The sequence below is a fragment of the Pseudophryne corroboree genome (genome assembly GCF_028390025.1).
Source record: "Pseudophryne corroboree isolate aPseCor3 chromosome 3 unlocalized genomic scaffold, aPseCor3.hap2 SUPER_3_unloc_12, whole genome shotgun sequence".
NCBI lineage: Eukaryota > Metazoa > Chordata > Amphibia > Anura > Myobatrachidae > Pseudophryne > Pseudophryne corroboree.
In genome coordinates this window covers 1,461,358-1,487,613 of record NW_026967500.1, presented here as the reverse complement: position 1 = coordinate 1,487,613, position 26,256 = coordinate 1,461,358, and the positions used below count along the sequence as shown (strand labels likewise).

Below are 26,256 nucleotides of genomic sequence, written 5' to 3'. Positions count from 1 at the left end.
ACAAGTGGTCCGGATCCCATCTACACATGCACCAGAGGATAATCCTGTCATCAAAAGCCAGAATTTCGCTCCTGTGGTGGCTACACAGTGCTCACCTACTGCAGGGTCACAGGTTCGGGATTCAGGACTGGGTCCTGTTAACCACGGATGCAAGTCTCCGAGGCTGGGGGGCAGTCACACGGAGTAAGCTTCCAAGGAAGATGGTCAAGTCAGGAAACTTGTCTTCACATAAACGTTCTGGAGTTGAGAGCCATTTACAACGTCCTTCTACAAGCAGAGCATCTTCTTCAAGATCTACCCGTACAGATCCATTCCGACAATGTAACAGCAGTGGCGTACATAAACAGTCAGGGCAGAATGAAAAGCAGAGCGGCGATGGCAGAGGCGACAAGAATCCTCCTCTGGGCGGCAAAAACATGCAAGCGCTCTCTGCAATTTCATTCCGGGAGTGGACAACTGGGAAGCAGACTTCCTCAGCAGACACAATCTCCATCCAGGAGAATGGGGCCTCCACCCACACGTCTTCGCAGAGGTGGCAGATCTTTGGTGAGTCCCTCAAGTAGACATGATGGCATCTCGCCTCAACAAGAAGCTTCAGAGATATTATTCCAGGTCGAGTGACCCTCAAGCAATAGCAGTGGATGCACTGGTGACACAGTGGATGTTTCAGTCGGTGTATGTCTTCCCTCCACTTCCACTGATTCCAAAAGTTCTCAAGATTGTAAGAAGAACAAGGGTTCGGGCGATCCTCATTGTCCCAGACTGGCCAAGGAGGGCATGGTATCCATATCTTCAAGAGTTACTTATAGAAGATCCTCTTCCTCTTCGCGAGGACCTGCTGCAGCAGGGGCCGTGCGTGTATCAAGACTTATCGAGGCTACGTTTGACGGCATGGCTGTTGAACGCCAGATCTTAGCCCGAAAGGGTATTCCAGAAGAAGTCATTCCAACTTTCATTCAGGCCAGGAAAGGAGTAACGTCTAAACATTACCACCGTATTTGGAGAAAATATGTATCTTGGTGTGAATCCAAGAAGGCTCCAATGGAAGAGTTTCACTTGGGACGTTTTTCTCCTATTTCTACAGGCGGGTGTGGATGCGGGTCTGAAATTGGGCTCCATTAAGGTCCAGATTTCGGCCTTATCAATTTTCTTTCAGAAACAATTGGCCTCCCTTCAAGAAGTTTAGACGTTCGTGGAAAGGGTTTTGCACAATCAACATCCATTTGTGCCTCCAGTGGCACCGTGGGATCTTAACATGGTGTTGCAGTTCCTTCAATCACATTGGTTTGAACCTCTACAGGAGATAGAGTTAAAATTTCTTACTTGGAAAGTGGTCATACTGTTGGCCTTGGCATCCACAAGGCGGGTGTCTGAGTTAGCGGCCTTGTCTCACAAGAGCCCTTAATTGATCTTCCATGAAGATAGGGCGCAGTTAAGAACTCGGCAGCAATTTCTTCCGAAGGTGGTTTCCTCTTTTCATATAAACCAGCCTATTGTGGTGCCAGTGGCTACTGACACCTTCTCTGCATCAAAGTCCCTAGATGTGGTCAGGGCTTTGAAAATTTATGTCGCAAGGACAGCTCAAATTTGGAAAACAGAGGCTCTGTTTGTCCTGTGTGCTCCCAACAAGATTGGGTATCCTGCTTCTAAGCAGACCATTGCGCGCTGGATCAGAGGTACGATTCAGCACGCTCATTCCACGGCAGGATTGCCGTTACCGAATTCGGTGACTGCCCATTCTACTAGAAAGGTGGGCTCTTCCTGGGCAGCTGCCCGGGGTGTCTCGGCGTTGCAACTTTGTCGAGCGGCTACTTGGTCGGGGGCAAACACGTTTGCCAAGTTTTACAGGTTTGATACCTTGGCCGATGATGACCTCAAATTTGGTCAATCAGTGTTGCAGGGTCATCCGCACTTTACTGCCAGTTCTGGAGCTTTGTTATAACCCCATGGTTCTGAAGTGACCCCAGCATCCTCTAGGACGTATGAGAAAATAGGATTTTAATACCTACCAGTAAATCCTTTTCTCCTAGTCCGTAGAGGATGCTGGGCGCCCGGCCCAGTGCGTACTTTACCTGCAGTTGTTAGTTGTTGTTACACAAGAGTTGTGTTACATTTCTTTTCAGCATGTTGCATGCCGTTGACACGTGTAACGTTGAATGCCCTGTTGTACGGCATTGTTGAAGTGTGCGCTGGTATGACTCTCACCATTAACTTTACAATAAATCCTTTCCTCGAAATGTCAGTCTCCCTGGGCACAGTTCCTATACTGAGGTCTGGAGGAGGGGCATAGAGGGAGGAGCCAGTTCACACTCTGGAAAAGTCTTAAAGTGCCCATGTCTCCTGCGGATCAGTCTATACTCTATGATTCTGAAGTGACCCCAGCATCCTCTACGGACTAGGAGAAAAGGATTTACCGGTAGGTATTAAAATCCTATTTTTATTTTTATAGTATTACTATTTTTTTTGAGTGATCTTTCTAAAAAGCATCTTATACGCACCTTAGAGTCGCTCCAACAACTCCCCGTGGGGTCGCGACAATGCTTACCCACGTGTACAGCGAGGCAGGCACAGGTTCTGGTGAACCTTCATGGGCTACTTTGCACAGACATTATCCAATGTAGCTGAGCAGTTTATACCAGCTCCTATACCAGTGATAGGTTTCCCTATTAACCCTTACATGCAACATTCATTCTGAGGTTTATACACCATGGGAATTGTCAGCCTCTCAAAAAAGCAGGCTGAAAGGCTGGTGGTAAGTAAATCACATAGACATGATACAACATCTTCATAGTCTACACATGTTTTAGATGAGGATTCGTTGGAGGATGAGGACTCATTGCATTTCGGAAGTTCTCAGTTTAGTGGACATATCTGAGCTAATTAGTGCTATGTAAGCCATTCTATCCTTAGAAGAGGCAGCAGAGCCTGTGTTAAAAATGAAGGCAACTGTATTTAAACGTCCCAAAACAGCAGATGGAAATTTTTTGTTTACGCCCAGTAGGAAGTTAGAATTCCAAGAAATGAAATTCTAATTATCCTCGTCCAGCTGGGGACTGTTTTTTTTTTAAAAAAAGGGAGGTGGCTCCCAAAGTAGATTAGCGGGTCTTAGATTGGTGCGAAAATCTACATTACTTTTGTTTTCAACATCAATAAATGATGTCACGGGGGTGGGGGGGGGGGCTGACTGGAAAGGCAGCAGGAAGCAGGATAAAGGAGCACCTGCTTATATAGGTCCTTTCTGCCTTTTACAGCTGTCCTACGGGCTCTTTCGGGCCCTTTCTTGCCCCTCTGTGTGTTTTGTACGTTGCCGAGCCATTCATTTGGCTTTTGCAGGTTGCGGCGTACTCCCGGATCCGAAGCCGCGGACTGAAGTTGTGCAGTGATCCCACCACGGACTGGACCTCAGCGAGGTAGCACTGCTACTCACCGAGGGCTGTGCGCCCTGTCCACTCTTGTGCCTAGCCGTACTGTTGGAGTCGTGTGGAGAGGCTGACTGGGGATCAGCGGTGACCGCGGCTGGAGACACAGAGGGGAGCTGCTCTCCCGGCATCTGATACGGTGCATACTATGGGGATTGGTGGCCTCAGCAGGGACGCGTCAGGTTAGTCAGCTCACTCGCCCGCAGCCTGCCTTCTCCTACTGTCCGGCCGTTGAAACCCTGAGTCGTGGCACCGGGGAATACATGGAGCACTTGCCTGTCATCACTCCAGCAGTGTCCCGGGATCTCCCCCTCTCCTCCTAACCCATGGTGCTATGGGGGAATCTGGCGGAGCTGTCAATTATAGAGGACATACACGTGGGGTTCCTACGCAGCCAGATACGCTACCCTGTGCCACTGCATCCTAGTACCCTCTCCTGCCTTATTACTGACCTGGTTCACCCACCATAGCCGGCCAGTTTCTTCTGATCTGGGCTTCCCTGCCAGAAGTGCCATCTTGAAAACTGGCAATATAGCCACATGCCCTCCTGAAACCAGCCGCTTCTTTGGGAGCTACAGACACTACCAGCCCATGATCAGTGCCATTCACTACAGCCTCAGTGATTTCTGGCAGGGACTTCTGCCGCTGCGGCCCTACCTGGGCAGTAAGTGGTCGCCTGAACTGCTTTTATTATTATTATTGCCAGGCCTCCACTCCTGCTCTGTCGACTCCCTCTGGTGGCAGACTGTGCTGACTACATCCTCCATACTGTTTGACTGCTGATGGATTTTTTTTCCCTCCTGCTCCCCTCAATCACCGTAAGATCCAATTAGAGCTCTTGGGGCATCAGTATAGCTACGGCGTAACAGTCCATGTGCCCAGGACAGTAGCAGGCTCCAGTTGCTGGCTCCTATAAATTACTTTACCGCTCAAGGATGGCACCTTCTTGCTATTACCCATAAACAACTGACCTCACAATGTTTCTGTAACCGATGGCCACTGGGGGTCTATGCTCACTGATGCCTCCCTATTTCCACATTTCAATACTTAGGCTGTGTTGCTACTGGCCTCCTGACCTTGTTCTCTAATCTCCGTAATGTTATGCTGAAGAATGGGCAGAACTGGAAAATCATCTCATAAGAAAGCTAAACCTCGTCCTCAACAGTAAACCTCTCAAACTGACTTGAGACTTTTTCTTCTTCCCTAATCAACTAACATTGAGCCCCAGTCCTGATCATTCAGAATCTTCTCCCATTCCGTCTTCTCCTCCAAGTCCTTCCATGATGGCTTAAACTCATTGTTTAAACTCATGGCAAGCCAGGTGGGCTCTCTTCTTCTCTCGGTTCTCCTTCAAACTCTTTAACCACCCAGGAACCTTGAATTGAAGAGCAGATGCACTTTTTTGTTCTTTTCAAACAGATGATTCACTCAACTCCTCTGAGAAACAATTTATTCTGAATCTGGCTTCATATGCTTCAACTCGTACCGTTCCTCTACCTCCTCCGGGGAGAACTTTTGTAGCACCAAAATTTTACAGGAAATTGCTTACGTGGGCTCATTCTTCATCTTTCATGGGTCATGCCGGTGGTCTTAAGACTCTCAAGTTCATTCAGCAATTCTACTGTTGGCCTCATCTTAAAACAGATGTCTTTGAATTTGTAGCAGCCTGTTCCAAGTGTGTTCAACATAAAAGTCCACGAACATCTTCCTCGGGTCTTCTTCATCCACTTCCAACACCTCAAAAGCCTTGGACTCGCATCTCTATGGATTTCATAACCTATTTGCCAGTCTCCAGAAGGCACAACACCATTTGGGTCATTGTAAAATGATTTTCGAAGATGGCTCACTTCATACCCCTCACCGGTCTTCCCTCTGCTCCTCAGCTATCCAAATTGTTTTTCTCCTAGATTTTTCATTTGCATGGCCTTCCACAGGAAATAGTTTCTGATCGGGGTCCTCAATTCCTCGCCAAGTTCTGGAAAGCTCTTGGCTCTGTCCTAGGAATCAAGTTGAACTTCTCTTCAGCCTACCATCCCCAGACTGACGGACAGACTGAAAGAGTCGACCAAGATCTGGAAACTTTCTTACAGACGTTCATGTCCCCTGCTCAGGAAGACTGGATGGATTACCTCCCATTTGCTGTGTTTGCATACAATAACCTATATTATTCTTCTACCAATTCCACTCCTTTCTTCATTAACTATAGTTTTCATCCACGAGTTCCTTCCTTCTAATCTCTCCCACCTCTTAAGGTTTCTGCTGCTGAATCCGCTCTTTGTCTGTTCACTAAGATTTGGAGACAAACTTATAAGGCGCTACGTAAGACTTCCCAGAAATAAAAGAAAACGCTGATCGGAAACATAGGGCTGTTCCTAGTCTCAAAGTGGGAGATCGTGTTTGGATAACCACCAGAGAACTCAGACTCAAAGTTCCTACCAAAAAGTTTGCTCCAAGATTCATCGGTCCGTATCCTATTAAGAGTGTTGAATCCTGTTTCTTACAAGGTGAAACTGCCTCCTTATTTGAAAATTCCCAATGCCTTTCACATTTCTTTGCTAAAGCCTCTTGTACTAAATCATTTTCGTGCAGCTTTCCCTTAACCTCCCAAGGTTCAAGCTGCTCAAAATGAGGAATTCGGGGTTCATAAGTTTCTTGACTTCCACAAGAGGTATGGTCGTCTCCAGTATCTCATAGATTGGAGAGGATATGGTCCGGAGGAAAGATCTTGGGTGGCTGCAGAGGATGTTCATGCTCCAAGACTGAGTTGTGCCTTTCATGCCAAGAATCCCACTAAGCAGCGTGGGTGTTCGGAGACCACCCTAAAAGGGGGGGGGGGGCTACTGTCAGTATCCGGAGTCTTACCACCGGTTCTGGTCCCTGCAGCCTTCCTCTTAGCTGGCTGGTGTCGCTGCGATGGATAGGACCTACAGCAGCAAGGGGTCCGGGTCCTGGGGAGCGGAGCATGGCAGCCGGAGGTGTCTGTTTCCATGTGTCCTGTTGCTGGAGTGCGGAGTCTTGGAGGCTGAGGCCAGAGGTAGTGGCTGTGTGCTGGTACCACATGTGTCCTCTGTGCAGGGAGCCACCATGTTGGAGACCAATCCAAGTCAATAGGTATCCCAGTTCACGTCCAGCCAGTCCGGTACAGGCTTCCCTTATAAAGAAGAAACAACAAAAAATAAATGAAGCGCTGTCCTGATCAGTTTAACTTAAAACATGAAACATTTATTAGACATTACACATACAACATTAATCTCACGGCTAGTATATTAAAAAATATTTTTAAAATACAATTAACCCCGTGGCCACTTATCAATTGATCAATTTAATTACTGCAGTATTAATCAGCGAAGTTCCTCACAGTTATATTTGCCAAAATGGAATCAGAACAAAGCTTAAAGATGTTAGAAGCTGCTACCTAATCATGGAGCAATAATTGACTGCCAGTTCGTGACTTTTGCCAGATGGAAACATGCTCAAAGATGTTAAAGAAGCTCAATTACGGCGGTGATCTGTTGTATCCAACACTTGTACGTGAGGACCGGAGTGGTAACTATCAAGAGTGAGACGTCACTCCACAAATTGGTTTCTTGGTCTGAAGACACGTTGTGTTGGTTTTAATTAGTAGCGTGGCCACGCTGGACTGTGGAGTTTAAACATTCTCTGGACAGAAATCCCTGAGAAATAATTACTAATCAGCTTTTCTACTAACCATCTGCATGCATGCTTTGAATCTTAATCATCTCATAAGTTATGAACTAACAGTTGAAGATTGATACATGATACTAATTGAGCTTCTTTAACATCTTTGAGCATGTTTCCATCTGGCAAAAGTCACGAACTGGCAGTCAATTATTGCTCCATGATTAGGTAGCAGCTTCTAACATCTTTAAGCTTTGTTCTGATTCCATTTTGGCAAATATAACTGTGAGGAACTTCGCTGATTAATACTGCAGTAATTAAATTGATCAATTGATAAGTGGCCACGGGGTTAATTGTATTTTAAAAATATTTTTTAATATACTAGCCGTGAGATTAATGTTGTATGTGTAATGTCTAATAAATGTTTCATGTTTTAAGTTAAACTGATCAGGACAGCGCTTCATTTATTTTTTGTTGTTTCTGCATTTTTGGGAGGTAACGGTGACCTCTTAGGTGAAGCAGCAATCCTTGATCAGGTGAATTGTTATTAACATCCCAGAACTTTTAATTATCTGCGCCCAGGTGTCTTCCCCTTATAAAGAAGGGTTGATGCTTAGCTAAGTTGCCAGTACTTCAAGTTACTTGCTGCTGTAAGGTGCTCTGCGCTCCCAGGTTAACCCCTGGTATCCTGGGTCTGTTGTGTCCGCCTGGTGGTCAGTTCTGTTATTGCAGTCCTTTGCTCCCAGTCCACCTGCTCTTGTGGTTTAACCACTGGGCCCTCTATCTGGTAGAGGGTCTCCATTTGCTGATGGTGCTCACAGCGATCCTCTCTTCAGCATTTTTTAAAAATCACAAGTCATCTCTTCATTCAGTATTCTTCAGCATCGTTTACAAATTGCAAGTCACTTCTTCGTTCAGTATTCTTCAGCATCAAGTCATAAACCTTTCGTCTTTCAGAATTCACTCAGACTTCTCTCCTAGTCGTTGTGTATGATTGAGGTCTCATTAAAACTGAATTCCTCTTTCTTCAGTGTATCATTCTCGGTCATTGTCCTCATTGCCTACCCCTCTGCATCTTCGGGCCTAAGTCTTCAATCCATGTGTAAGAACTACATTCAGCCACCTCATTTCCTTCCTTTGCCGATAGCTGCTCCCTCAGTCAATTATCAGTCGTCAGATTCCCAACTCAAGCCAAGCGTGACATGGAAGAAGGGGAATTCCTGGTTTCTCTGGCTATTAAGGATGAATATCTTCACATCCCAATATGGTCGCCTCTTCAGACTTACCTCAGGTTTGCACTGCAGGACAGTCACTACCAGGTCCAGGCCTTGCCTTTCGGCCTATCAACGGCACTGAGGGTGTTATCAGGGGTGATGGCAGAGATGTTGCTACAACTCCGCAAGCAGGAAGTGAAAATCATTCCATACTTGGACGATCTCCTCATAATGGCTATATTCAGAGCACTTGATGGAAAAGATCAGCCTTCAAACACGACTACTCACGGATCATGGGTGGATTCTCAATCTGCAGAAATTCCACCTAGGACCTACGCAGAGGCTTCAGTTCCTGGTAATGATATTAGACACGGTGTCTCAGAAGGTGTTCCTTCCTATGGACGAGGCAAAGATAATTCAGACAATGGTATGTTCCATTTTGAATCTGAACAAAATCTCTGTACATCTTTGCATAAGCGTACTGGGAAAGATGATGGCCTCCTACAACCCATTTCGGTAAGGAAGATTCCATGCATGACTAATCCAGCTGGATCTGCTGGACAAATGGTCTGGGTCACATCTGCACATACGCCAGATGATATGCCTTTCACCAAAGGCCAGGATTTCCCTCTTATGGTGGTTGCTGATCTCCCTCCTGGAGGGTCGACACTTCAGAATTCAGGATTGGATTCTGTTGACAACGGATGCAAGCCTCCATGGTTGGGGTGCAGTGACCCTAGGGGCTCGGTTCCAATGAAGGTGGTCTGACCAAGAGGCTTCCCTTCCGATAAAAGTTTTGGAACTCAGGGCGATTTACAATGCCCTTCTGCTGACCTCTTTTATATCCTTCAGTATCAGGCCATACAGGTATGGTTGGAAAATGCACAAACTGTGGCATACATAAACCAACAAGGAGGTCCAAACAGCAGAACTGCAATGAGGGAGGTGTCACAGATACTCCTCTGGATGGAGCGGAATCTCAAGGCCATTTCCGCCATATTAATTCTGGGAGTAGACAATTGGGGAGCAGACTTCCTCAGTAGACACTATCTGCACCTGGAGGAATGGGGCCTCTACCCGCAAGTTTTTCAGCAGATATTTCATTGGAGGGGCTACCCGCAAATTGACTTGTTGGTTTCTCAGCTCACCAAGAGACTACTGCGTTACTGTTCTGGGACGAGGGATCCACAGGCCGCAGCAGTGGACGCTCTGGCGACACTGTGGATTTACCGGTTGATATACTTGTACCCTCCAGTTCCTGTAATTCCAAGAGTTCTCAAAGGACTTAAGGGGACAGGGTTCAAGCAATTCTGATTGCCCCAGACTGGCCCCGCAGGGCCTGGTATGTAGACATTCTAGCCTTATTACTCGTAGGCCCCTGGCCTCTGCCAATTCAGGATGATCGTCTTACACAAGGGCCGCTCGTCTATCCAGACTTACCACGGCTACGTTTGATGCAATGGAAGTATATTGGGAGGATTTTTGCCAGGAAAGAGATTCCAGGCAAGGTTATCTCAACTATGCTCCAAGCTGGCCAGATGGTCGCATCGAAACATTACCATCGCATATGGAATAAATGTGTCTCTTGGTGTGAGGGTCAACAGTATTCTGCTGTGGATTTTCATCTGGGACATTTCTTGCACTTCCTGCAGGCTGTTGTGGATGTGGGCCTACTTTTAGGCTCCATAAAAGTTCAAATCTCAGCCTTGTCTTTTTTTCTTCCAGGGAAGTAGATTATAGTGGTACTATATAAATAGAAGGTAGTTTCACTTCCAGGCAAATGTTTCAATTTAGTGTAGTGACCCCGGTCCAGCCGTCAGGACACTTAGTTATATTAAACCTTATTGAAGGCAGAAGGCAAAGCATGCGATGGCCACGCACAAGGATCTAAAATGGCAGTCATCTCCCTCCACAATATCACCGCGGGAGCTACACACCTGTGTTATCTGGAGAGCAAGTACTCCCGTCTGAGCCAAAAGCGCCTTCAAGTCAGGTATCCGGAGCGTGCAGGAAAGACTGGGTGCACATAGCCCCAGAATACAGCCCGTGGCTTCATAGGCGTCACTAGGCTGCGGCAGTGAACAGTGCCCGGAGTGAGCGGAGCGAGTGGTTTTAGGGCAGTGAGAGCTATCAGGTAGGGTAGATAAGAAGCCACTTAGTGAGGAGAGCTCCAGAAAGCACGTCTGGATGGACCATGCTCCTCTTATTTATTATTTTATATACTAACAGGGGTGACAGGTGTGGTACATCCCTGCAAAGGCAGATCCAATCTCTTTCTCATCAGACTCTGCTGTCTTCCCTGCACTCTCACTCAGATGTTCACTGCTGCCAGTAGCACATGTATGAGAAGCAGAAGTATGGCGGCAGCTGTATAGATCCTGATATGTAATTCTCTATACCATACTTACCGTACACACATCTTCCTTATTACTATTGAGAATAGAGGTAAGACACTGATGATGGGGATGTAAAAATAGGATTTGAATTACCTACCGGTAAATCCTTTTCTCGTAGTCTGTTGGGGATGCTGGGGTCCATTTAGTACCATGGGGTCTAGACGGGTTCTTTGGGACCCACTGGCACTTTAAGAGTTTAACAGTGTAGGCTGGTCCCTACCTCTATGCCCCTCCTACCAGACTCAGTCTAGAAACTGTGCCCGAGGAGACGGACATACTTAGAGAGAAGGAAATACACAGATAGTGGTGAGATACACACCAGCTCACGCATAACAAAAAGCCGAACTCACCAACTTGGAACAATTCAGCAACGGCTGATCCAACAATACTGAACCGAGTAACAATGCAGTAATACGAAGCACAGGGCGGGCACCCTGCATCCTCTACGGACTACGAGAAAAGGATTTATCGGTAGGTAATTAAAATCCTATTTTCTCTTACGTCCTAGAGGATGCTGGGATCCATTTAGTATCATGGGGATGTACCAAAGCTCCCAGTACAGGAGGGAGAGTGCTGAGGTTCCTGCAGAACTGATTGACCAAACTTGAGGTCCTCAGAGGCCAAAGTATAGAACTTGTAAAACTTAGCAAACGTGTTCGACCCTGACCAAGTAGCTGCTCGGCAAAGCTGAATAGCCGAGATACCCTGGGCAGCTGCCCAGGAAGAACCCACTTTACGGGTAGAGTGGGCCTGAACAGATTTTGGAATTGGCAATCCTGCTGTGGAATAAGCATGCTGGATAGTAAGCCTGATCCAGCGTGAAATTGTCTGCTTAGAAGCAGGACACCCAATATTGTTGGGATCATAAAGTACAAATAGTGCGTCCGACTTCCTGTGATGAGTAGTACTGTTCACATAGATTTTCAAAGCCCGCACGACATCCAAGGACTTTGAGGTAATTGAGGTGTCAGTAGCCACTGGCCCCACAATAGGTTGGTTGATATGAAAAGCCGACACAACCTTAGGGAGAAATTGCTGACGCATTCTGAACTCCGCTCTATCCTCATGGAAAATCAAGTAGGGGCTCTTGTGCGAAAATGCCCCCAATTCTGACACACATCTGGCAGAAGCCAAGGCCAACAACGTGACCGCCTTCCTAGTAAGAAACTTTACGTCTACCTCCTGTAAAGGTTCGAACCAATCCGATTGCAGGAACTGCAGCACCACATTTAGATCCCAAGATGCCATAGGAGTCACAAAGGGTGGTTGGATGTGCAGAACTCCTTTCAAGAAAGTCCGAACCACAAGGATAGCAGCCAATTGTTTCTGGAAGAAAATAGACAATTTCGAAATCTGGAACTTGATGGAGCCCAAACGTAGGCCAACATCCACACCCGCTTGCAGAAAGAGGAGAAAATATCCCCGTTGAAACTCCACCGTAGGAAACTTCTTGGATTCACACCAAAACACATACTTTTTCCAAATCCGATGGTAAGGCTTAGACGTTACCCCCTTCCTAGCTTGGATCAGAGTAGGAAAAACTTTATTCCGAATGCCCTTCCGAGCTAAGATCTGGCATTCAACCTCCATGCCGTCCAACGGAGCCGCGGTAAGTCGTGATAGGCAAATGGCCCCTGCAGTAGAAGGTCCTCGCGAAGAGGAAGAGGCCTCGGAAGATCCGCGTGCTAAGCCTTCCTTGGCCAGTCAAGAGCAATGAGGATCACCGGAACTGTTTATCTTTTTATTAGTTTTAGAAACCTTGGGATGAGTGGAAGTGGAGGGAACACATATACTGACTGGAACACCCACGGAGTCACCAAGGTGTCCACAGCCACTACCTGTGGGTCTCGTGACCTGGAACAGTACCTCCGAAGCATCTTGTTGAGGCGAGAGGCCATCATGTCTATCTGAGGTACACCCCATCTGCGTGTTACCTCTGTGAATACCTCTGGGTGGAGGCCCCATTCTCCTGGAAGGAGATCGTGTCTGCTGAGGAATGAACGCCTACAGTGCCAGCGCGTGTCGTTCTACCCAGAGGAGGATTCTTGTACCTCTGACATTCCAGCCCCGCTCTTCGTTCCACCCTGCCTGTTTATGTAGGACACCTCTGTGATGTTGACCGACTGAACCTGCATGACTCGATATTGCAGAAGATGAGCCACTTTTAAAAGGCCATTGTATATGGCTCTAAGTTCCAGAATGTTTATTGGAAGGACCAGTTCCCGGCTTGACCACTTCCTTGGAAGTTTTCCCCCTGGGTGACTGCTCCCCAACCTTTGAGGCTTGCATCCGTGGTTAGAAGAATCCAATTCTGAATCCTGAACCTGCGGCCCTCAATCAGGTGAGAAGTTTGCAGCCACCAGAGTAGTGAAATTCTGGCATTCAGTGACAGGCATATCCATTGGTGCATGTGAAGATACAATCCAGACCAGTTGTCCAGGAGATCCAGCTGGATGAAGCGTGCATGGAATCTTCCGTATTGTAGAGCCTCGTAGGAGGATACCATCTTCCCCAGAAGTCAAATGCACCGATGAACCGATACCCGGGGAGGTTTCAAGACATCCCGGACCATTGATTGGATCACCAAAGCTTTCTCCACCGGTAGAAACACCCTCTGCACTTCCATGTTGAGTATCATCCCCAGGAAGGTCAGTCTCCTTGTCGGTTCCAAATGTGACTTTGGAAGGTTCAGGATCCACCCATGATCCCAGAGTAGTTGAGTTGAGAGCGCAATACTCTGCAACAGCTTCTCCTTGGAAGATGCCTCTATCAGCAGATCATCCAGATATGGAATTATGTTCACTCCCTGTTTGCGTAGGAGTAGCATCATCTCTGCCATGACCATGGTGAACACCCTCGGTGCTGTGAAGAGGCCAGATGGCAATGTTTGGAACGGATAGTGACAGTCCTGTAGTGCAAACCGTAGATAGGCCTGGTGAGGCAGCCAGATCGGAATGTGAAGGTACGCAACCTTGATATCCAGGGATACTAGGAATTCCCCCTTCTCCAGACCTGAGATCACCGCTTTCAGAGATTCCATCTTGAATTGGAAAACCCTTAAGTAGGGGTTTAACGCCTTCAGGTTCAATATAGGCCTTACCGAACCATTTGGTTTTGGTACCACAAACAAGTTTGAGTAACCCTTGATTTTTGGGTGAGGTGGAACTGGAACAATAACATTTGTTCGTACCAGTTTTTTAATGGCTTCCTGTAGAATAGCACTTTCTGTCTGCGAACCTGGTAAGCCTGATTTGAAGAATCTGTGAGGTGGGAGTTCCTGAAACTCCAGTCTGTACCCCTGGGTAACAATATCCGTCACCCAGGGGTCTAGGCATGATGACGCCCAGACGTGACTGAAATCTTTTAGTCTCGCTCCCACCTGTCTGATCTCCAGGCTGAGAGGTCCACCATCATGCTGAATATTTGGAGGAAGCAGAACATGGATTCTGTCCCTGGGAACCTATTGGTGCAGGTTTTTTGGATCTTCCCCGACCTCCTCTAAAGAAGGTGGGAGGGGGTTTGGATTTTTTAAATTTTGAGGTCCAAAAGGACTGCAGTGTAGGTGTAGGATAATATTTTCTACCTGGGGCTGCTGCAGAGGGAAGAAATGTTGTCTTACCCGCAGTCGCCGTGGAAATCCACAAATCCAATGCGTCCCCAAACAGTGCCTGACCTTGAATGGCAGGTTCTCCACACTTTTCTTGGATACTGCATCCGCAGTCCATTGTCGTATCCTGAGTCCTCTGCGTGCCGAGACAGCCATGGAAGTAGCAGGCCAATGTCCTTCATGGCCTCCACCATGAAACCTGCAGAATCCTGTATGTGACGAAAAAACAAGTTAATGTCACTCCTATCCATAGTATCTAAGTTCTCTAGTAAGGTGCCTGACCACTTTGCTATGGCTTTAGAAATCCATGCACAAGCAATAGTGGGCCTTAAAGCCATGCTTTTAGCAGTGTATAGTTATTTGAGCGTAGTCTTAATCTTGCGGTCAGCCGGCTACTTTATGGCGGTTGAACCAGGGATAGGTAAAACCACCTTTTCAGACAGCCTAGATACAGAAGCGTCTACTATAGGTGGGTTTTCCCACTTCTTCCTATTCTCTTCAGGGAAAGGCAAAGCAATGAGAATTCTTATAGGGAACTGGAATTTTTTCTCTGGGTTTTCCCAAGATTTTTCAAACAAGGAGTTTTAACTCCTTAGAATCAGAGACGGTAACGAGGACTTCTTATTTACTGTAAAATAAGATTCCTCTACTTGTTCCGGAACCTTCTCAGAAATATGCAAAACATCTCTAATGGCTTCAGTCATTAGCTGCACCCCTTTAGCAATGGATGCATCCCCCCCCCCCCTTCATGTCCCCATCACCGTCCCCTGTATCAGAGTCGGTATCTGTGTCAGCTTGCATTATCTGGGCAAGTGTACGTTTTTGGGGTATGTAGGTGGGGTTTTAGATGAAGTAGTGGGAGCTGAATACTTCAAACCCACTACAGATTGTCTCAAAACCTGCGTCTCTTTCTCAGTATGTGACATCCATGTTGAAATCTGGGATATCATTCCCCTTAAAGAATCCACCCATGGGGGTTCGGATTCAGAAGGCTGAGACAGCACATTGCAGTCCTGAGTACATGGAATAGACTCCTCAGGAGAAGATACACACCCTGCAGCACAGGACACAGAGTCCTTAGACATGGTAATGTGGATATACACACAGGAAAATGTCAGACACAGTTTCCCCCAGAGTACCTTCAGAGAGTCACAGAGTATAAGGAGCCAGCCACACAGCGCCCCTGTAGGCAGTTAGTATGATAAAAGCCAGGCGCTGACTAACTCACCTTAATAGGGAGAGCAGCGCTCCCTGTCAGTGTCCTAGTTCCTATGATCTGCAGGGGGAAAATGGCACTGGTGAGTGCTGGATCCACTCTGAGAGGAAGCCCCGCCCCTTGTAATGGCGCGTGGCTTCCTGCACTAATTGTTTATACTGGCCTGAGGATTTTAGCGCTAACAGGTATATTAGCCCCTTTTAGCTGCGTGACCAGTGTAGGGTTTATCCGCGCTGGCTCAGGACGCCCCTCAAAGCGCCTACATTGTGTGTTGCTGAGCCTTCCTGGAGCGCAGCCTGTCAGAGCTGCGCTTCCACCCTTGCGCCGGCAACCCGCTAACCGGGACGCTAGCGCTGTACTCACCACTTTCTTCTGGCTTTGTTAGGAGGTGGCTGTGCTGCGGGAGTGAGCAGTCGCCTCGTGGGCTTGTGATCAGCAACCTCAGGAGCTCAGTGCCCTGTTAGCGGAGTAGAGAACCATTAACTCTTCAGGAAGTTGGTTTCTATCCCCCCCCCCCCCTTAATTCCCACGAAGCAGGGAGTCTGTTGCCAGCAGCCTTCCTGTAACCTAACTAACTCTAGAAAATAAAAAACTAAGAAAACTCCTAGGAGCTCCCCTAGCTGTGACCGGCTCCTCCCGGCACATTTTCTAAACTAAGTCTGGTAGGAGGGGCATAGAAGGAGGGGCCAGCCCACACTATTAAACTCTTAAAGTGCCAGTGGCTCCCAAAGGACCCATCTATACTCCATGGTACTAAATGGACCCCAGCATCCCCTAGGACATAAGAGAAAGTAGATTATAACCTAGCAGATGATGATGATTGCAGGGTATTATATGGTGTATTGCATGTAAAGTACCTTGTTACACACCTACTCTACTGTAGCAATATACCTTATATAAGGGTGAGTAACACATGTACAGGCTTACCAGCGTATGAGCACACACATAAAGGAATACTAAATTACCAATGCTTCCAGGAGTAACGTTAGGAGACATTTCTCTGATCCATCAGCTCATATGACTGATGTTATTGTTCATCTAGAATCTCCAATTCATACGATATGTTCCCCCATCCATTGTTTTACATTGGTGCTGACATAGGACTTGGTGAGTGACTACATTTCCATTTATACTTCATGGTTAGTTACCAGTACAAGAGAGAGATATATATAAGTCTTATTATAATATTACATTTGTTATTGTGAGTGTTCTCAGGAGGGTGGACACAATGATAGTCTGAGACACAATATTGTAAAGCCTTCATTAAAAGTTATGTTTTATTATGCACACACATTTACAATTAAGTGTCCCAGAGAGTCGTCTTCTCCTATTGTTTACAAGATTAATATTGTTACAGAAAATGTCACATTTCCATAATGTATTTTATTTCCAGCAGATGGTCACACAAGCAGAAATATCTCAGAAGGACATCTAATGTTATCCCCGGATTGTGACATAAAAGATAATGACAGTAGACAGGATTCTCTGGGAGATAACCCCATTACCCCAATTATACATCCAGCTCTATCAGCTGATCCCCCTGATCCTGGGAAATGTTCTCCTGATCACTCTGATATTGGTGCATCTGTTACAGCTCTGACAGTAGATACAGAGTTTCCCTGTTCTATAGATGCCAAATGTTTTACACAAAACACAAAGCCTATTACCCATCAGCCAGCTAAGGCAGGTGAGAGGCCACTGATATGTTCTGAGTGTGGGAAATGTTTTACATACAAATCACAACTTGTTATACATCAGAGAAGTCACACAGGTGAGAAGTCATTTTCTTGCTCTGAGTGTGGGAAATGTTTTGCACTTAAATCACATCTTGTTAGACATCAGACAAGTCACACAGGTGAGAAGCCATTTTCTTGCTATGAGTGTGGGAAATGTGTTACACAAAAATCCCAACTTGTTACCCATCAGCAAAGTCACACAGGTGAGAAGGCATTCCCATGTTCTGAGTGTGGGAAATGTTTTGCACAGAAATCAGCTCTTGTTATACGTCACAGAAGTCACACAGTTGAGACGCTGTTTTCTTGCTCTGAGTGTGGGAAATGTTGTGTAAGTAAATCACATCTTGTTATACATCACAGAAGTCACACAGGTGAGAAGCCATTTCCATGTTCTGAGTGTGGGAAATGTTTTGTAAGTAAATCACAACTTGTTACACATCTGCGCAGTCACACGGGTGAGAAGCCTTTTCCATGTTCTGAGTGTGGGAAATGTTTTGCATGGAAATCAGATCTTGTTATACATCACAGAAGTCACACAGGTGAGAAGCCATTTTCTTGCTCTGAGTGTGGGAAATGTTTTACACAGAAATCACAACTTGTTACCCATCAGCAAAGTCACACAGGTGAGAAGGCATTTCCATGTTCTGAGTGTGGAAAATGTTTTGCACACAAATCACATCTTGTTAGACATCAGAGAAGTCACACAGGTGAGAAGCCATTTTCTTGCTATGAGTGTGGGAAATGTTTTACATACAAATCACAACTTGTTATCCATCAGCAAAGTCACACAGGTGAGAAGGCATTTCCATGTTCTGAGTGTGGGAAATGTTTTGCACACAAATCAGTTCTTGTTAGACATCAGCGAAGTCACACAGGTGAGAAGCCATTTCCATGTTCTGAGTGTGGGAAATGTTTTGTAAGTAAATCACAACTTGTTAAACATCAGAGAAATCACACAGGTGAGAAGCCTTTTCCATGTTCTGAGTGTGGGGAATGTTTTGCATGGAAATCAGATCTTGTTATACATCACAGAAGTCACACAGAGGAGAAGCCATTTTCTTGCTCTGAGTGTGGGAAATGTTTTACACGGAAATCACAACTTGTTACCCATCAGCAAAGTCACACAGATGAGAAGGCATTTCCATGTTCTGAGTGTGGGAAATGTTTTCCATACAAATCACAACTTGTTATACATCAGAGAAGTCACACAGGTGAGAAGCCATTTTCTTGCTCTGAGTGTGGGAAATGTTTTACACACAAATCACAACTTCTTTCCCATCTGCAAAGTCACACAGGTGAGAAGGCATTTCCATGTTCTGAGTGTGGGAAATGTTTTGCACACAAATCAGTTCTTGTTAGACATCAGAGAAATCACACAGGTGAGAAGACTTTTCCATGTTCTGAGTGTGGGGAATGTTTTGCATGGAAATCAGATCTTGTTATACATCACAGAAGTCACACAGAGGAGAAGCCATTTTCTTGCTCTGAGTGTGGGAAATGTTTTACACAGAAATCACAACTTGTTACCCATCAGCAAAGTCACACAGATGAGAAGGCATTTCCATGTTCTGAGTGTGGGAAATGTTTTCCATACAAATCACAACTTGTTATACATCAGAGAAGTCACACAGGTGAGAAGCCATTTTCTTGCTCTGAGTGTGGGAAATGTTTTACACACAAATCACAACTTCTTTCCCATCTGCAAAGTCACACAGGTGAGAAGGCATTTCCATGTTCTGAGTGTGGGAAATGTTTTGCACACAAATCAGTTCTTGTTAGACATCAGAGAAGTCACACAGGTGAGAAGCCTTTTCCATGTTCCGAGTGTGGGAAATGTTTTGCATGGAAATCAGATCTTGTTATACATCACACAGGTGAGAAGCCATTTTCTTGCTCTGAGTGTGGGAAATGTTTTACACAGAAATCACAACTTGTTACCCATCAGCAAAGTCACACAGGTGAGAAGGCATTTCCATGTTCTGAGTGTGGAAAATGTTTTGCACACAAATCACATCTTGTTAGACATCAGAGAAGTCACACAGGTGAGAAGTCATTTCTATACTCTGAGAAATAAATAATCAGAATCAGCTTTATTGGCCAGGTATACTCGCGTACACTAGGAGTTGTTTGTTGTACAATGCATCGCCAAGCAGCAACATGAAAGGGGAATACATGGCATAAGAAGGGGGAAAAACATAGCATACATTACACATGAGTTCATACTGCACATTGCAACTGTACAATAGACTCAACATATTATACATGTAAGACTAAAAACGAAGGCTGCTTGGCAGAGCAGCACTGAGGCAGCCATCCGCAGCGCCAACTAGAACTCAAACAATGCACATAATACAGAAGATTTAAGTATTACACATCAAAAGATAAACCAGACAGACAAAAAAAAAAAAGACACAGAAAGAATAATGCAGGATTGGTGTAGGCATTTTGAGTAATAACTTCCATGGGCTGTGTATTCCACCCTCACAGGGTACCAGGTGCGGCAGCCATATCCGGCGCACTGCGTAGGAGTACCCTGGGTGGAGTAGTCCATCCTTGAGGGGTAGGCCTGTAAGGTACTACTGATGTTCTCTGCCAGAGGGTTAGTGGGCATAGTCCTGGTGATTTCATTTTCGAGGTTTGATGAGTCCACATAATGTTCTGGATTTCTTTCTTGATGTTGTTGCTTGGAGATAGGAATGCTTTGAGTATTTTAACGCACAGCTGTGCATGGCTGAAGCTATAAATATATACACACAATAGACATCACTCAAATTGTACACAATAGACATCACTCAGGTGAGGAACCATTTTAATCTTCTGGAATATACTCATCATTGCCATGCTTGTTCTTTATGGTTCTTATCCTATCTCCTATGCTTTTTGCAATATACATGTTACTACTGGGTGAAATAATCAGATGTCATACCATCGTCTACCACTGCTATGCAGATGACCTGTCTTTGCTCTAGGTACTGAGAACCCAGTACCAATCCTAAATGGTTGTCTAGTTGAGCTCCAGGTGTGGGTGATGCCAGTTAGCTGTGATTCAGTCCTGGTGAAACAGGTCTTTAAGCTCACCAACAAAGAGCAGGGCTGCAGCTCAGCTTTGCAAACCAACCAGACTTACACTTGGGGGTTCAGAGTTACAAAATGCTGATCCTGTCCGGAATCTTGGTGTCCTGGATGGTGGAGTGACACTTAGACATAAGGTATCTGCCACAATCAGATCGTCATCTGAGGAACATAGCCAGACTCCAGCACTTTATTCCCTCAGAAGATCTACCTACAGTCATACATGCACTTGTATCATCACACATAGACTACTGCAATGTCCTCTACCTGGGTCTCCCAGCAATAGAATTGCACTGCTTGTAGCTTGTACAGAATGCAGCAGCCAGGCTGTTACCTAACCAGCCCGTTCCTGCCACATAACACCCATTCTCTGCTCCCTTCACCAGCTGCCTGTAAGATGGTGACTCTATTACATAATCTTACTGACTCTCCCAATCCTACATGACCAGGATCCATGGTACCAGAAGCAGCTTCTGCCTCCTTACTGCCCAGTTACTTCCACCTGCAGATGAAGGACTGTTACCAGCAGTACCAAGAATCCTCAAGCAGTGCTGAGAGGTCAGGGGGAAGACAGGGTGGTGGCACTAGTGTTGTAGTAGGGGCTGCCAGTGTCTGTGAGAATCTTGTCCTCAAACAGCGCTAGGGTGTCAAAGGGGAGACAGGGTGGTGGCAGTAGTGCGGGGAGGCGGGGCGGGTGGCAGTGGGGGGAGATGGGGCAGTGGCAATAGTGGGGGAGACAGGGCGGATGGCTGTAGTGCAGTATCAGGGGCTGCTGGAGGCAGTAAAGAGGTGTATGGGTCCCACACAGAACCAGTTGATAATTAGACCTAATGATGATTCTGCTTCCTTATTTCTAATTAATCCCTTGTATGTGTTACGGTTATTTGCTGTGTCAGCCTTTATGTGTGTTCTGTGTAATAATCCTGAAAGTAGTGCTGCTACCGATCTCATCATTTGTAGTAACTTGGAAAAGATGAGATATGAGGTGCACTCTGGAAGCTTATAGGGGGTTAATCAGAGGTGAACGCAGATGTGACATCACGTAGCCCCTGGAAAATGGTCCCGGCCCACCCACATTCACCCCTCAGGGATGCGACCGCAATGTGTGTGTCTGTGCGGCCGCTGCGCATGTGCATATTGCCACCACCAGCAAACTGCTGCGGGCTGCTATTGCGGCTGGGTCTGAATGACCCCTATAGGGTTTTGGCTCTCCTGATATACATCTGTTTTACTTACCTGCAATGCTATAATGTAACTTGAATTGTTTCTGTGCTTTAAGGATTTTTTATCCATGTTGTGCAGAGTAAAGTATTTTTTAAGTTTAAAATATAGAGAAAAATCTGTTTATTAAAGATATGAAATAAAGTTTTTTTAAAAACAAAAGATTTCCGTTGAGTCTTTTTATGTGTCTGTGTATTATCTTATTTCCAGATAATTGTCGCTATGGTGACAGAAACAGTTTCCTGTTAATGTGTCACTTGCATTGTTACTTTTGTGTCCAGCGGGTGGGCTCGGAAATGTTATCCTTTTCCTCACAACCCCAGTTGCTGGAGAAAATGAAGGAGGAGCTGTTGGCGGGTCACGTTCAACCTGAGTTGACCATTTTCTCACCAGCAGGTCTTTCCACCTCTGCAGACTTGTGTCCGGAAAGAGAGATACAATGTAGGCTTTAAACCTAGGATTGAGCACGGTGGCCAAAATTTAGTGCTCTGATTTCAACAGATTGACCACCCTTGAATCCTGGCAAGCGAATGAAGGGCTCCATCCACAAGTATTTCCAGGGAAGACGTTAAGACCGAGGGACTATGCACAGGCCCAAATGATAATTGTTTTATGATTTTTATTTATTTATTAACAGTTCTTATATAGCGCAGCAAATTCCGTTGCGCTTTACAATTTGAAATAACAATAACAAACTGGGTGATAACAGTCATAGAGGTAGGAAGGCCTCCTCCTATGTATGAACCAACCGATAGAGGGAATAATCCAAAACTGTTAATACCAAAGATTAGCTAATCTGGTTGGAGGTGCGCCATTAAGCAAATTGCAATGACTGGTTAGGGGGTTTAGAAAAACACGCTAGTGGGCTTATATCTAAAGAAGCCTTAATGTGTGTTTTTCTTTGTTTCATGAATAAATGAAAACATAACTTTTATTTTTATTTAAGATAGATTTTTCAATAGGCATGAAATAAGTACCAACCAAGTATACCATTGTAAAACCCTGTACCAGAGCAGAATCCCCAATCATATGTGTTACCCATTCAGTAAATATATAAATTGATAACTGACCACATCACAAAGATATGCACATGGAATAAAACAATATTGTTGGTAATAAAAGGTGTTCTCCTGTGACTGAGCATATCATGTGTAACCCTGTAACAGAGCACAGTTCTCTAAGGCATGCATATCCAATTCTACACATTTGTATCACTTCTGTGACAATATTGTTATTGAGAAGGGATATTCCCTGTAACAAGGTATACAATATGAAACCCTGTCACAGAGCGAGGTATACATTATATTATCCCAAGGTTAGTACATAGATAATATCCAGCTTTCTGCCTGTTTCATTCCAAAGGCCTGCTAAGTTGTCCCAACATGTATCTACACAATACTATTGCCAATCACTGAGTGATGCCTGATATAAATATAAATCAGTCAGATAACGAGTAGTAACCAGTGACTAGTAATGACGTCTGTATGCAATGAGTCCACAAATCAGGAGAACCACCTTTCTGTATCTCCAGCACCCGCTACAGAAATATAACATCTGAAGAATGAATGAGGCTGGGGAGAGAGTAGCAGCCTGTAATAATGATAATATATGCTGTTATATAAACAGTGCTATAACCATTCTTCTGATAGAGATCCTTCCTCTGATAGATATAAAGAAGCTCTGGTGTATATAGGCTGAATCCCCCTTCTACTTTTATCCCATGTGCCGTGGGGCAGTGACTGGGAACAATGAGAGCAGGGAAAGGGGCAGCACCAGAGCAGAAGGAAAGATAAAGTGCAGCAGCTTCTGCTGTCCCCGGGATCAGACGCTCCCTCCCCTGTTGCGGGTACACATTGCAGAGGAGGTGAGCGGTGTCCCGGGAATGAGAGAGCCGCTCTGAGTACCTGCCCGAAATGGTGGCTGCAGTGTCAATGCCGCTGGGAATCTGTAGCGCTGCGGAGAGAGCGGTGTCAGTACCGCTAGGAGACATGTAACGCTGCACTGGGAGCTGCTCGAGAGCACAGACGCCGGGTCGGGTTTGAAAATCAAGCACCCGGAGACAGTGTACGTCTGAGCTTCCGATGACGTACGTTTCATGTTTGCTTCATCACATCGGTGCCTGGGTTTTACAATGATATACTTGGTTATAGGAAAACATTTCCTCCCAATACCAATATTATTACATATGTGCTGAATTGAACATATATGTTTCTCTGTGCCATTGAGAGTGATCCCACTGTTATACATTATAGGTAGTTTACACTGTTTTAACGTGTAATACGCTACGGGTAGTAACAAAGTGGTCATTGTAAAACATTGTGGTTACCAGAAAAGGCCACTTAGGTTGTATGCAGTAGTAACGCTCTGCAGGGAGCACTTAGGTTGTATGCAGTAGTAATGCTCTGCAGGGCGCAGCTGTAAAAGTTTTTTTTCTGAGGTCACAATCCTGTTAAATTTGATAAATAAAACCTGTGTTTAAATTCCTTTTATATTTCACTTGCTTTAATCAATTATTGCTCTACCCATATACCCATACACAGGTAGTGCTAATATATAAATTATTTTATATCTTTCATTAATTTTTTGTCTTTCCAGGGTGACAATCAATTGCCTTATGTCATGCCTATCTATCTTAAATAAAAATAATAAAAGTTATGTCTTCATTTATTCATGAAACAAACAAAAAAGAGTGCGCCACACATTAAGCCTTCTTTAGATATTAACTCTCCATTCACAAGTCCCACATACTTACCGGAATCGCTCTGTCTTAGCTCCTCCTTCAATTTCTCCAGCTGCTTCTGCAAAATCCTGATGAGGGGAATGACCTGACTCAAGCTGGCAGAGTCTGAACTGACTTCACGTGTGACAAGTTTGAAGGGTTTGAGAACTTTGCAAAACACGGGAATCATTCTCCATTGCGCTTGAGTCAGGTGTATTCTTCCTCCTTTGCCTGTATCCAGTGGCATAACTAGGGGTCCACAGCCACTGCGAAAGCTTGGAAGTGCGCAGGGCTGCTGGGCGCCCTAGCTCCCACCACTCATTTTTGCTGGGAAGGACATGGAGGGCACAGCGCGTGTCTCCTGTGTTCCTCCTGGATCTCCGGCGGCAGCGGCGTGTATGTTTAATGAAGTGCCCATTTGTGAGCTCTGATTGGCTTACAAACTGGCACTTCATTTGACAGACACACCGCTGCTGCCGGAAACGCAGGAAGGACTCAGGAGAGGCGCGGCTGTGCCCTCTGTGTCCTCCTTCCCAAAACTCACAGCACGGTGGCGGGGTAGGCCAGAGGGGATAGGGGGTCCATGACACGGGGGGAGCATATTTGTCACTAGGGGGCATATTTGGCACTTGGGGGAGCATATTTGGCACTGGTGGTATATGTGTACCTAGCACTGGGGTGGGCATATTTGGCAGCGGGGGTATATGTGTACCTGGCATTGTGGGGGAATATCTGGCACTGGAGGCATATGTGGCACTGGGAGCACAGCCCTAGCAACAATCATTATCCCCTGGTTACAAGCACAACACCCAGCTCATTAAATCCCAGGCAACAAACATTGCCCCCTAGCAACGAGCATGACACCCAGTGCATGAAACCCCTTGCAACAAATATTATTACCTGGCAAAAAGCTTGAAACCCAGCACATCATACATCTGGCAACAAACATAACACCTACCGCATGAAATCCCTGGCAACGAGCATGAGACCCTGAGCATGAAACCCCTGGCAATGAGCAGGTAATTTAAAAGTAATTAGAAGCCTTACTTTAGGACTTAATGTGTAATGGGCATTACGGTGTGTGGCATAATGTATCATGGACATTGCGGTGTGTGTCATAATGTGTCAACAGGCATTACGGTGTGTGGCATACTATATCACGGGCACTGTGGTATAATTTCTCAGGGGCATTGCAGAGTTTGGCATAATGTATAATGGGCATTGCGGTGTGTGGCATAGGGTATAATGGGCATGCGGTATGTGTCACAGGAATTACGGTGTGTGGTATACTATATCATGGGCATTGTGGTATGTGGTATAATGTCTCGGAATCATTGCAGTGTGTGGCATAATGTATCATGGACATTGCAGTGTGTGGCATAATGTATCAGGGGCATTGCAGTGTGTAGCATAATGTATAACGGGCATTGCGATGCCTGTCATAATGCGTCATGGGCATTATTGTGTGTGGCATAATGTCTAAGGGCCATTGCAGTATGTGGCATAATGTATCCTGGGCATTACTATATGGAGGAAAAATGGCAAATAATGTAAGGGGCATGAATCAGGAGTAATGTTTTCCTGTGGTAGTCAATGTCTGGGCGTGCAGGTTGCAAAACTGGGGTATAAGGTAGTCTTTTCCTGCAATGACACACCCCTTTATGCAAAGCCATGCCCCTTTTTGTGGTGCGCATCTTTGCTAGAGCCAATTATGGGGGGTGGGGGGAGGGGTGCCAGAGAATATTTTGGTTTCGGGGGAAAAAAATTCTAGTTACGCCACTGCCTGTATCGTAGGTGGATGTATAGGCTTTAATGACCTTTTGTTGCTCCTCCATCCTCTGAAGCATATAGAGGGTTGAATTCCCCCTCGTTGCCACCTCTTGTTTCAGATGATGGCAGGGCAGGTTCAGGAGTGTTTGCTGGCACTCCAGTCTTTGGCACACAGTGGCTGAATGTCAAAAGTGGCATGCAATTTTTCGGGCCATCGACAGCATCTCCAACATGCCCCTGTCGTTTT

General features: G+C 45.7%; 1 protein-coding gene across 1 annotated transcript in view; it reads right to left on the bottom strand.

Moving 5' to 3' along the window:
- The window catches only part of LOC134983323 (zinc finger protein 271-like), a 108,556-nt gene that overhangs the window by 57,197 nt on the left and 25,103 nt on the right, over positions 1 to 26,256 (bottom strand). The window contains exon 3 of the mRNA XM_063949038.1: positions 14,288 to 14,484. Within this exon, the coding sequence (XP_063805108.1) occupies positions 14,288 to 14,484 (197 nt within the window). The remainder of the gene's footprint in view (positions 1 to 14,287; positions 14,485 to 26,256) is intronic.